Source organism: Anas platyrhynchos, chromosome 6 (assembly GCF_047663525.1).
Source record: "Anas platyrhynchos isolate ZD024472 breed Pekin duck chromosome 6, IASCAAS_PekinDuck_T2T, whole genome shotgun sequence".
Classification (NCBI taxonomy): domain Eukaryota; kingdom Metazoa; phylum Chordata; class Aves; order Anseriformes; family Anatidae; genus Anas; species Anas platyrhynchos.
In genome coordinates, this window is record NC_092592.1 from 21,870,426 (window position 1) to 21,883,423 (window position 12,998).

At 41.3% G+C, this 12,998-nt stretch overlaps 1 protein-coding gene across 2 annotated transcripts in view; it reads right to left on the reverse strand.

Moving 5' to 3' along the window:
* Positions 1 to 1,951: 1,951 nt before the first annotated feature.
* ANTXRL (ANTXR like) overlaps positions 1,952 to 12,998 on the reverse strand; it is a 53,216-nt gene continuing 42,169 nt past the window's right edge. For both annotated transcript variants that reach the window (XM_013102144.5, XM_038181134.2), the window contains one exon: positions 1,952 to 4,762. In XM_013102144.5, coding sequence (XP_012957598.1) covers positions 4,532 to 4,762 — 231 coding nt within the window. In that variant the 3' untranslated portion in view covers positions 1,952 to 4,531. The remainder of the gene's footprint in view (positions 4,763 to 12,998) is intronic.

A 12,998-nucleotide genomic window follows, 5' to 3' on the forward strand; every position in this document is an offset into this window, starting at 1 on the left:
AATCTATCATAACCTACACATCTCTTCAAGCAGTGTTAAATGTTAGGAATCTATTGCAGTATCAAAAGTATCAGATCAGTAACAAACTTCTAAACATACTAGGATGACCCTAAAATTCCCCTTTCCCGAAACTACCGAGAACTGAAAATGCTATACTGCATTATCACACTTGCATGCATGTATCCTGAGCCACCTGTATTTATTCACCTTAAGCCCCTTTTAATAAATAACTGTCCAGCAGTAACATCCAGAAGTGTGCTGTCTCTTCCAAATTAAACTATATTTACAGAAGTAGGGCTGTTTTTTTCAGTGAAATGTTTTTTTTTTTTTTTTTAAACAAAACAAAATAACAACAATAAAAACTAGCAAACGATTAAAGAGAAAGCATATTACTGATCACGTTGTCTAAAGACCAACAGGAGTAAAAAGCATTAGGAGCACCAGGTGCACATGCATTTGAACTGCTACAGTTCATGAAATATCATTCATTGTTATGCTCACTCATTCAGATGAGGAGCAGATTATTTTCCTTTCTTTTTCCTTTTTACATTTAGGACTGTCTGCTCTGCAGGCTACTCCCACAGATGGCAATGCATGCACTGAGGTTAAAAGATGGCCGTAAATATGCTTTGATCAATGTGGTTCCGTATCAGCTTTAAACACTTGGGGTTACCCTCCCCGCTGCTTTGCACCTTGTGTCATTTCACATCTGTGCTAAGTGTGAGCCAAAGGTCCCTCAAATCCACATTTTTCTCTTGGATGAGGGGAAGCATTAGATGCTCACTTTTTGTTAAGTTTGAAATGATGCTGAGCTGGAAAACACAGGGGAATCATCCCACATGAGAACATTTCTTAGCAGTGTAAGTACTGTAATCAAAACTGATATACACGCATATCAAAACAAACATAGTTAAATCTTAAGCCAGTTAGAAGGATTTTTTTTTCTTTCTCTTATTTTGAGCCAGCTCTCAGCTGATACACATCAATATTACTGCCTTGACTTCAGTTGGCCTATGTTAATTTACATAGGTAAGGATACCATACACCAGGTAAGGATCAAGCTTGGGAATCTGAAATAGCAACTGTTTTCTCTTACTGCATTGTTATAGTGCCTGAGATCACTGCAACCAGGCACATTTCTACAAAACCAAAAGGCCTTAATGTAGCCAGTGCGGTATTTACATTTCAAAGGTAATTCAGCCAGATTCGCTTTCTTTTCTTCCCATGTTACCAGCAAACTATCACCTAAACCTGCAGTGCTGCCATCATAGAAGCTGGTGGGGGGCACCAAAAACTTTGAGTTATCCACCACACGCTTAAATTTTAATATAGTGAAGATGCTGGGAACTCCATTTATGCTAAACCTAATTTTCAATTTCTTGGTGCTTTCTGCTTTATCATACATAGATCTGATCACCTGGAATCACCAGACCACTCCTATTCTTGCTTCACTTGTACATTATGCAGAAATTATAAGTAATTTATATCTGCAAGGCTTCCTATTTGTAGCAAAGGAGAATGTTTTCCAGAACTACAAGAGACAGGTGTGTTGGAAGTTTGATTGCAGAGAGTTCTCCCTAAGCCAACACCTGCATTTTCACTGAAAGCGAGTTAAATTCTACTTTAACATCAATCAAAGTCTGCAACAACTCTGACCCCCCTTCAAGATCTATACAGGAGCAAGAGAACAAAGAATCTGTCTCACAGGCTTTTTCATTAGCTGAACTTTACTCCTAACACATTAGTTCAACTTGATTAGCAGATACTAAATCAGTAAGCAAATTTTCCCTTTTAGTATCACATAATTTGTGAGATCCACCATTATTACAATCCCATCACCACCTGTTGGTAAGAGACTTAGCATCTACAGAGCAGAGGCCTGCTCCAATCCCACAAGCAGATAACTCTCACAGGCTGTGTTTTGCCCTAGCAGGGGGATTTTTTTTTATTATATTTAATTACCCTCTGCCATTTCAATTCTTGAATAGCATTTGTGGCTTATTGTCCATTGTCCATCTAAACTGTATTTGTGGCTGATGTGAGATACTACCAGGTTCAACTGTATGTACACATTACAACACATCTTAGATCCAACAAGTTTACTTCACATAGGCTTCCATAGGACAAAAATAACATCAACCAGTGATCTCTGCTTGTGAAAGCACCTTCCCCCATATTCAGGTTCCCACCCTCTCACTGGAGTCATCCAGTTGCTTCCACTGGTGTCAAAAGTGGAGCTTCACCAGAACTGCAGTAGAAAATTGGACGCATTTAGATTCACCTTTCAACTAAAAGAAATGGAGATAAGTGAGCGATGACTGTGTTGCACTGGCTACAGAACGCCTTTCCATTCATAGGAGTGCTGCTCTCTGAGCAACTTTTTGTAAAGGAAGAGAAACCAAACATTAAAAACCTACACACTTCCCACACACACAGACACATACATACATACACACAGTTCTCCTCCAAACAGAAACCCATTCTTAGAGATCAAATTATGCAGACCCTCTTCAAGTGGCTAAAAACATGAGGAGAGCAGAGTACATCCCAGTTCTCCTTTCTGATTATGAAGTCACAGGTCAGCAAAATACTTGTGCATAAGGATGTTCCTCTTGACCTGCAGGACATATTAATGCATGCAGAAGTGCTTTGCTGGCTCCAAGGCCAGCTGGCACCCATGAGTGTGATTCCATTACCTGCACCAATATACATGAGGTAAGAGCATAACTCAAGAGAGCAGAGCAGTGCAAGAGGAGAAAAGAGGCTCTGTGGTTCTTCTGAGTTTAACTTTGACAGCCTCAGCTGCATACACACGGCATGTCACAGTGATCAGTACAGACTGATGAGAGCTTGGTATGGTGTTCTGCAAGTGGGACTTCCACTGGAAATAGTAAGCCTGATTCCTATTTGCACCAGTGCAATGTTATATGCCTGTAAAAACTGCATGAAGAGGCCCTTACATATGGAATAGTTACATGATACAGTTAATGTTTTATCTTGGATCTATATGCCAATAACTCATATGATGTGCTACACACCCACACCTACACACAGATGGAGAGATAGGTATATGCTGAGCCATAGTGCAACATACACATTATTTCTACAAACATCCTAACTACACAGCTAATGACTAAGCTAACCAGCACAGGGATTTGCAGACACCCTCTCCAATACCATATGATAGGTACTGGTGGAGAAAAGCAAGCTCAGGTGTTACTTTGATTACTAGGGAATGATCTGGGCACAACCCACACAGATGCCACAACACAAACTAGGCATGGGCTGTCCCACAGTCCCGCGTCAAACTCCCACCTCTGTGTAGGTGCCCCATCACTTTTCTGATGACATGTAGAATTGAGGGCAAGCAGTCAAGACCTGGGAAATCCTCCAGTCAAACTTTATAGAAGAGAGGGGAAAAAGCTAGCACCGACAAACCACACTGCGCCTATCGCAACCACAGGTAGACTGCAAGGCTATTTATTTACGGTTATCCCTTAATTATGCAAGGGATTATAAATAAAAAAAAATAAATCCCTATTTATTTACGGTTATCCCTTAATTATGCAAGGGATTTATTTACGCCTGAATCACAAGAGGATCCAGTCCTGCCTGGCAGTAAGCCTGAGAGGAAAATTTTTAGTGATTAACCAGCAATGGAATCAGTCCCTCCTGATTTATATGACATTCTGTTTGCATATGGTAGCATTCATGCTCAAATTACACATTTTTGTTCCATTTTGGAGTGTGTTTTCTGTAAATGAAAACAAAACACCTATCCAAAACACTTTTCAAAATTCTTCTGAACTTGGATGAAGCTGAACCTAGGTTCGGACTTCTGGAACCAAAATCTGGCCTTCAGTGACTACCCCATGCAACCAAATCTAAACATACCTAGAAACGGCAGGCTCAAAACTGATTTTTCCAGAGAAAGACACCCCTCTTATATGTGAGATTACTGGCACATAGTCTTATCTTACCTTATTATTGTTATAACCTCCTTAGAAAAATTTCATGGAAATTCCACCTGCAGAACTAAAGGCAGAAATTATCTTTGCAATTATTGTTCCATTTTAACATCTGGATGCAGTACTGTTTGGGAAACAAAAAGCAAATTCTTCAGAGAACTATGTTTAACCAACTTGCAGGTGGCAGCTATCAAAACAGATGCACGTGTATCCAGCTAAAGTTATTAACGTATGATCTGACATACCAAGTCAGACAAATGTCATGTGTAAATAGATCTTCAAACGTATACATATAAAAGCTGCTACTGTATCTAGATGATCATTTTGGTTTGTTTCTGTACCCCATAGCTCTGAATCTATCCACTGAATGTTTACTCAGCACATGTGGTATAAATATATTCATACACTAAAATTGACACTTGGCAATTTTTTTCTTTTTTCTTTTTTTTTTTTTTTTTTGCTGACCAGCAACAAAATCTGATATCTTTAACTGTAAACCAATACTCAATAAATATGCCGCATTCAGCAAAGAGACATATTTTGTCGATCAGGATTTTGCTGTACTAAGCCATGGGCTGCGGAGGTGGCCGTGAAGGAGGAGGTCCAGGTGGGGCTCGAGACGGGGGTGGTCCAGGAGGCGGCTGCCTGGAAGGGGGTTGCAGAGACACGGGAGGAGAAGGGCTCCTTGGAGCATAGTTGAGAGGAACATCGTCACGTCGTGGCAGCTTTGGCGGTGGGCTGTAAGGGGCAGAGGTCCCATCTGACTTCACCCGAGTGAAGTTCATGCATCTTCCCTGGAGGTAAAAGAAAAATTCATTATTCATAACAAGCACGTGTTTTGACTCATCAGCAACTAGCCAAGAGTGTTGAAAGCAGAGGGGCCAGGCTGCAATTAGAGGTCTTCATCCAATGTCATTCACTGGATCCTAGACATGACATTGAGACAAGGCTGCACTAAAGGTCAGTACTAGAGCCCGATGTTTTTCCTTGAGTTTCAGAGCTCCTGCCTATGGAGAACAGCCTAGGACTGGTTTAACTCAAAAGGAAGCCCAGTGTGACTTTGCTCACACGCACCCTCTTCTTTGCTATAAGAGCCATGCAGAATCTGGCTAAAGCCACAGATCCACCGCAAAGTCCTGCCTGCCTCGGTGAGATCCATTACTGACACAGCTGTGCTGGAAAAAAAAACTCATTGGGAAAAATAGGATTATACCAAACAACATTAGCAAAGGCACTATCTGTAGCTTTCCTTTTCACAGTGATGCTAGCCTAGCTGGTGTCCATGCTTCCAACGCTGTGCTGGGATAGTACGTCTGTCTTCTCTGCTCCAAATGTAGCTGGGGCTTCTCTGTCATCCTCATAAAAACCTATGAGGTGTGGGATTTATGCAGAGGGAGCTCCAGTGGGTGTATTTTCAGCATGGATGTGGGATACAGGCAGGCAAGACCTGGTGGAGAATTGTGGATCTTGGAGCAGGAGTAGATGAAGTTTGGGGAAAAAATAAAATGGCAAATGCTGAGGATATCTTACTCACAACTATGGGCTACACACAGCTACACCTGGATTTCCTTAAACCAAAACAAAGCTCTATACAGGTTCCCACTAACCAAGTTCCAGACAGGAAGAGATACAGACAGACCCCAAAGACCACTAAGCCTTTCCTGTGAGGAGCAGCCAGAGGCATTTCAAAATCTACAGGACAATCTCATTCAGGAACCAGGACCTCTGCTGTCTGCTTTATTTGCTTCTCCAGTTGACCACCATGTTTTGTTACAAAGGAGCCCACTATTGCTGTGAAAGCCTCATGAAATCATGCAGACACAAACTTGGGTGCAGAGTTACAATTCTTGGCATCTCCGTACCCATCTCCTCACCTGGAGAGGTGGGAGGAGACGCTTTGGTAACAACCTCTCTGCTGCAACCTCAGCAGCAGCCTGCACCTGGAAGCCAGAAGGGCCTTTCATCATCACATGCAAAGGCTGGAGGTAAAGATTGAAAATGCACAAGTGGCACTGCCAGCTGCCCATTCACAGAAGCCTTCAAATGCCTGGTGAACTGACTAATCCCACCAGTCTCAGCCCCTGAATTTTAACACAGCAGCACTTCATAAACACTTCAAATAGAGAACAGGGTCATTCACAGCTCCTATGCACTTATCAAAAAGCGCACACAGACTTATTTTCCTCATTGCAACTGGGACGTGGTTTCCATACAAGTAACCATAGGCAGGAAAATACCCATCTCATTGGTGATGAACTCCATTTGCCAGCACTTTTTCCTTTGTGCAGCAGGCCTGTTTTGTTTCGTACAGTAATCATCCTAATGCAGATGCCCTCTGCAGTTTAGCATAGAGAGGAATGTTACCTGTTTTTCTCTTTCCAGCACAAACACTAGATGGCGAAAAGCAAAACAGCTGTTTGGTGTGTTTAGAAAGCATGTTGCTGAAGGCACCTTTCCCTCCATTGTTTCAAAAGGCCTGCAAAGCCGTAACGCTGGTGAGAGGTTTAGGTTGCATGCTGGAATCAACAAACCAAATTCAGCTCTAGGTTATACCAACACCTCTCACGCAAAAATCAGGAGAAGGATTCCAGATTCATAAAAGCTTCCTTCAGGGCTATACAGCTGTAGACTGTGATCCCTGTAGTTACATGGCTGTGACAATGGGGATATAAGATCCCATACCAGGGACGGATCGCTGCTGGTACGGTGCTGCTTTGCACAAACAAACACTGAAGGTGTTTAGGGAACTGCCTGAGCTTCTGAATCACAGCTTCCACCGGAATCCAGGCAGAAGCCATCACAGCTTAACCACAACTATCTGTTAAGTGACTTGCAATGCCTGTATTTTGGTTCATGAAACTATTCCTTTAATAAGAAGGGAATCACTTTATTTTATGACTTTCTAAAGAACGGCAAACAGACATGTTTCTGCTATGCATCAGGAGAACCTTGTGCAAGCTCCAGAGAGCCTAGAAAATGATTCAACAAATGTAATAACGCCCAAATGGTACCACCCTACTACTTACTTGGATTGCATGGCTCAGGGCTTCAAGAGCTCAGCTGCAGCCAAGAGTTATTTGAATGGACATGTTGTTGCCTGTACATGAGATGTACTCAGTAGCTCTCAGCCCCAGTTTTCACCATCACAAATTCACCACTACACTTAAGCAACAGCCTCAATAAATAGGATAAAATCCTCTTTCTGAAAAAGGAGGCTTGTTACAGCAGACTTCATGTATGAACCTGGCTCAAGGCAACGCTGTACTGGGGCCAGATGCAAGGAGACCTCAGTGGGCAAAAGCCCAGGTCTTAGTGACTTCTGCAGAGATAAACCATTGGATCAAAAGACACCACAAGTCAGTGCTTTGCTCCACTGTCACAGAACTCAAGTCCTTCCCAGCACTGCCGTGAGTGACCATCCTTGTCAGCCTCCAACTGTCATTTGTCTTCTGCTGTGCTCCGCTGTACCTGAAGCACACTTTGGAATTCAGCACTATTTACTGCTAGGCAATGAATGCTACAGATAAACTCAATAGCTCTACTGCAAAAACATTTAAGGAAATTCAGTCTTGATATTTGTAACTTTATGAATTTAAAGCAGCCAAATAATCAATTCAGGAGAAAAAAAGAAAGGTATTCAGATGAGATGCAACATAGAGGGAGGGGAAAAAATACAAGAAAAAATAGAACAATCTCCCAGAAAAAAATGCAAAGCTCCAAACCCAGCACTAGTGCTTTTGCCTACAAGCCTTTCCAGCCTCTCTGTTGTCTTTCCCCCAGACATCAATTCCAAATATATTCATAGTCTATAATCAAAGGGGATCCCATAAATCTGTTTGCATTACTTTCACTTCAGTTAAAGTGATAGGCGACGTCAAACTGCTGCCAGTTTCTGCCACACTCACTGATTTGTCAGACAGATGGGTAATTTAAAGGCCATGCGCCGCATTGTGTCATGAAAAATACGGTTGGGTTGGGAGAGTCTGACAGACAGAGGCTCGGATGATCGATGTATGTATTGTGACACTTCCTCACAAAAGATTACCAGTGTTACCCTACAATCTCATACATCAAAGACTTCTGGTGAACACTGGAGCAAATCCTCCTGAGTACTTCAAGCAGCCATTGATAAATTGAGGCCAAACTTTTAGCTAGGGTTAGGATTAACAGCCAAAAGGGAAAGGGAAGAACAAGTGACAATAAATCGTAAGCCAGTTTGAACTTCTCTGGTATATTTCAAAGGATTTCAGCATTGGAGAATTAAGCCCTGCACTCATCATACTATCCTAAAAACGAAATGCCACAGCAATTCTGCCTAGCAGGCACACCCCTCTGGGATTAGCTTCAAAAAAATTGTGACTGTTTCTCAAATAAGCTCTTTCTTAAAGTAACCACAAGATTTTTAACACTGTGTCTGAAAGGATTAAGTAATTTCCTCTTCAAATGCATTTGAAGTCTCTTAAACCACAGAAATATTAGGACTTTATTCCAAAAGTATCCTGTACCTCTGCTCTCCTTGCACAGAAGGAAGGTGAAGCATCTTTTTTCTAGGAGCATTGTATAACACCAAGTACTTTAGGGAAGGGGTTCTGAGTTGCAAGGTGCAGTAATATGATGGTGATCGCAGGCACAACAGCTGTGAGAAGCTGCTTTGTTGTCTGCGACGCAGATGATCTGCATAAATCCAGTTCTGTCTGGTTTCAGCCCCACTCCCAGGACAGCAACCCTCAGATGCTGCGACCCGCACGGCGTTACTGTCATTCAGGCACCAACCAAAGGTCAACAATGCGCCATATGGAGTTACGCCCTTGCTTCAGCTCACATCTGCACAGTCTTCCAAATGCACAATTATTTTGCCTCCCCATATGTCCATCCACTTGTTAGGCTCTTGTTACGCTGCTTGCCAAATTGGCTTTTCAAAAAGTACAAATACTGAAGCAGCGGGATCTGCCCTTGTCCCAGCTCCAGCTTTTATCCCAGTGTAACAATCACATGTGCAATTCAGGCACTTTGTACTTCTAGGCAATGCCTTCTCGACCACCTAGGATGTGTTTTTGTGTGTGGTTTGGGGGGAGGAAGGGAGGAACCTCTTGAAAGCCACTGCATCTTGTTTCTGGACTAGTTTCATCATAGTGCTCAGTATATCACTCCCCAGTGCTTGTTCCCCTCAAAATTTTTAGCTACTACTCAGCAAGGTTCTGTTAGAAAGGAACAATTCTGTTAAAAGGACCCAGGCAATTCAGTGTCATAGGCAAGTCTCTTCACCCATGATAATAAGAGCATTTCAGAAAAAAGCATTTCGAAAATCCACCCCATCTGCCAGTAACTGTCACTTTTCTCTGTCCATTACAATAAACATATTGATATTTAGCAAAAAAATCAATTCCACTTTTATCTGTGCACGATGGAATGTTTGTACACACTAAGGTCAGCCTGTTTCCTCTTTCTAGCTGTATTAGTTGACCTAATAAAAGATATCCTTCCCATTATAAACTTAACTTGGGTTCCCGTTCACCCTCATTTTTGCTTATGGAGTCTCAGTGCCACAATTTTGACTAGCTGAGGGGGTATATGACTGCGGAAGAATTGGCTTCAATTAAATATTTACTGAAACTTCTTAGTCTTTATTTTGGATTAATATGATACTTGCCTTTATGGTTTAGAATGAATTAAATAGAACATACCTGCAAAGCTTAATTGCTCTAAAATGCAAGTTTAGAGATCCTCACATAGTGGTCCAAAATATGGGACCATGAAAATTAATATATATATATATATATATATATATATATATAAATGACTTTTTCATTAGTGTTTATTTCATTAGCATTTAGCTTTACTTCCTAAATATCAATAGTTCATTGCAAAAGTGGAGTTCTAAAACTCAACAGAATAGATCCAAGTTTCTATGCGGGCTAAAAACTCAGGAGAGGAAAGCACAGTAAAAGTAAAAGGAACGCTAAAACTTCAAACCATAAGGCAAAGGAATACGTTGAAGTGCTAGCATCTACAAAGAGTCACAATCACTTTAGCTAAGTAAAGGTTTTGACCCAAACACCCAGAAACTGACGGGGTATCACTTTTAAGATGAATGACTTCTGCAAAAGAAAGTTTAATTTTGGAGACATTAGAGGGCAGTGATCAAAAGAATAAAGACTTTTTAGTAGAAATACCTACACTGAATATCCTAACCAGCAACAGTACTGAAAGCTGTTCTACTAGATCTATTTGTGAATGAGGCAGATTATAGATAGTTATTTATTTATTTATTTATTTTAATAAAAAGAGCCTAACCAAGGAGGTACAGAGCTCCCACTACTCAAGTCCGCTGGGCATGTATCAGGATTAGCAGCTGGCTCCTCAGCAGCCAGGATCTACGTGAAGCAGCCTTTGCCAAAAGCTTCTTTGCACTGCACTGCTTCATGCTGACTGCGTGCTGAACATGTCATGGCTCATTAAAACCTTCACAGATTTCCTGGGAATTGCACTGATTACCCTGCAGCACACAGGCTAGAAATTAGTGAGCTGCTGAAACAGTTTGTCACATAAAACCCAACCCTGCCCTGTTTTCAGACACAGTCCAATAACTTTTACTAACTACTCATCTTATATTTGGGACTGAGATACTGCTTTTGAGTTGAAAAATAAAATATCAGAATTGTCAGAGATTCCTGTATCAGCAGTTTGGTGGTTGGTCATGCTTTCAGTTGAATAAATATGTAATTTACATTTAATTCCTAGTTATAATTAATGGTGATTAAATTTTAATTCTTAAATGATGTTGTTGTTAACAGATTAAACACCAATAACTAACATGTAATTATTTTTTGTATGTAGCCATTTTTGGTTATTAGATCTCAAATCAAAACAATATAATTACCATAAAATATCTGTTTGTATGAGAGTTTGGCTCTGTAGACATCCTCTAGTTTGACAGGTCCTCTCCTGTCAGTGACTTTTATGGTGATATATTTGGCAGCTCAGAATTGTTACCTAAAGTGGTGTCAATACAAAACTATTTACAGGTAAGAGAAAGTGGGGTTGACTGAATGGAAAAGGATTTTAAAAGATTTTAAAGAAGTGGAGTCCAACAATGACAACATACTTATTCTTCACCACTGCTTTAAAAAAAAAAATAAAAATCTAGTCCATCTCTTTCTTTATCCACTGTATTATGTGGCATCTTTACCTGCAAAATGATACCACTTTTGATCCCTCCTTTTATGATGGAGCTATCTGAGGGGAAGAAAATCACTATATTGTGGGCTATAAATCACTCATATGGTAACAGTGAGTGCCTTACAATAGCTGTAGGTACATCTAATAAATTGAAAATTACAACAAGATGAATTCAAAGGCACAAGAATGATCCAAGAAGCAGCAGAAAACTGCTTACAGGCCAACATGACATGCACACCTGCAGACACTGCTCCCACCTCACAGCTCAATCTGTGCAGGGCATTGCTTAAAACCAGGAAGAGGTCCTCTAGGAGAAATCTACTCAAGTTCAAAGTCCAGTGCAAGAGCACATGGAAGAGAAGTGGGCTAATTCCAACCTACACCAGGAGACAGGAATCAGATGGAGAAATTGGCTCTTTTAAGCTAGGATCAGGGACCTTCAGCAAAATAAACTTCATGATGAGCACATCCATACAATCCATCTCTCACATGCCTGCTACCACTTTTCCAGCTTGAGAACAGAAGGAAAGAACAACACAGCAGGTGTTGGACATGGAGAACCTATCCCAGTAAAGAAGTCAGGACTATTAAATAATTTGCATCATGCTCCATTCAGCAGAAAGCTGCATGTTTTTTCCAGCCTTGCCTTAGCAAGAAAATGCAGCAATGGACTACAGACACCTCCTGAAAGAAGGGCCAGAGTCACAAGATATCTTGCAGGAATGCACAAAACATCACATGTCTTGGACCTTGCTGAGGTTGTGGCTGAAGTAGCTCTCAGTGCAGAGCATAATAAAGTCTGTCAATTCTGAGCCCTAAAAAGCTGAAATGGTGAAAGGGATAGAAATGGATGACAATAAGCATAAACAAAGTAATGGTTCATCAGTCATCCTTTATGTTCGCTACCAATTTCCAAGTATAGTCATGCTAAACCAAACCCCATACAAACCTGACAGAAATATATTGCTTAGGTCAAACCTAAACCTGCACTCATGATGCACAATTTACTGCCTTCCTCTTGGCTGCCAGCTTTTATGGATGAAGCTCCTAAAGTAGAGGAAGTGAGAAGAGACACTGCTAGGTTGTATCGTCTACCCAAGGTCAGGCAGAAACTTGGGAAAAAACCTGGTACATACAAGTTCAGGACTTGTGACTCACATCCCTTGTTTCAACCACAGCACCACATATTTCCACACTTGAATGCTGACCTGACTAGAATGTGGTTCAAGGGAAAAAACAGTGGTTAGTTTGCAAAAGATTTTTTCTCATTTCCTTAGCATTTTCAGGGAAAAGGAGGTTGCATGTGCACGTCACCTAGAACACAGAGGGCTTTGGAGCATAGCAACAATAGCAACAAATACTTGCTGGGCATGACAGGCCTAACCTTGAGGTGTCAGCGGGTTGCTGGGAGGAGCAAAGGAGGCCACAAAGGACCACAAGTGGTCTTGCTCCAACTGTAATTGTCACCATGCTTTCCAGGGTGAATTGTTTGATTGTCTCTGCAGGAGCAAGATGGAGATTGTGATATACAGCGAGGAAGAGCACTAGGCTCTTTATGCACCCAGCATATAGGATAACGTTGGAGACCAAGAGCTTTCTAGAGAAAATGGCTATTAATTTTCCTTGACTTAGACAAAAACATAAAACTTGGGCCCACTGTGAAGATAAACTGCCTCTGTTTAAAATTTGGAAACAAATACTAGCATGCCCAAGCCCTCTCTGAGTAACTGGCCCTTAGGAGGCTCTGCTGCTGTCTAGGACAAGTAGATGGTAAAATTGCAATTTTCACGTTACCTCTGTGCTCATCTCACAAGGACTTTCCCCTCCTAGGATGACTACTACAATTCATTA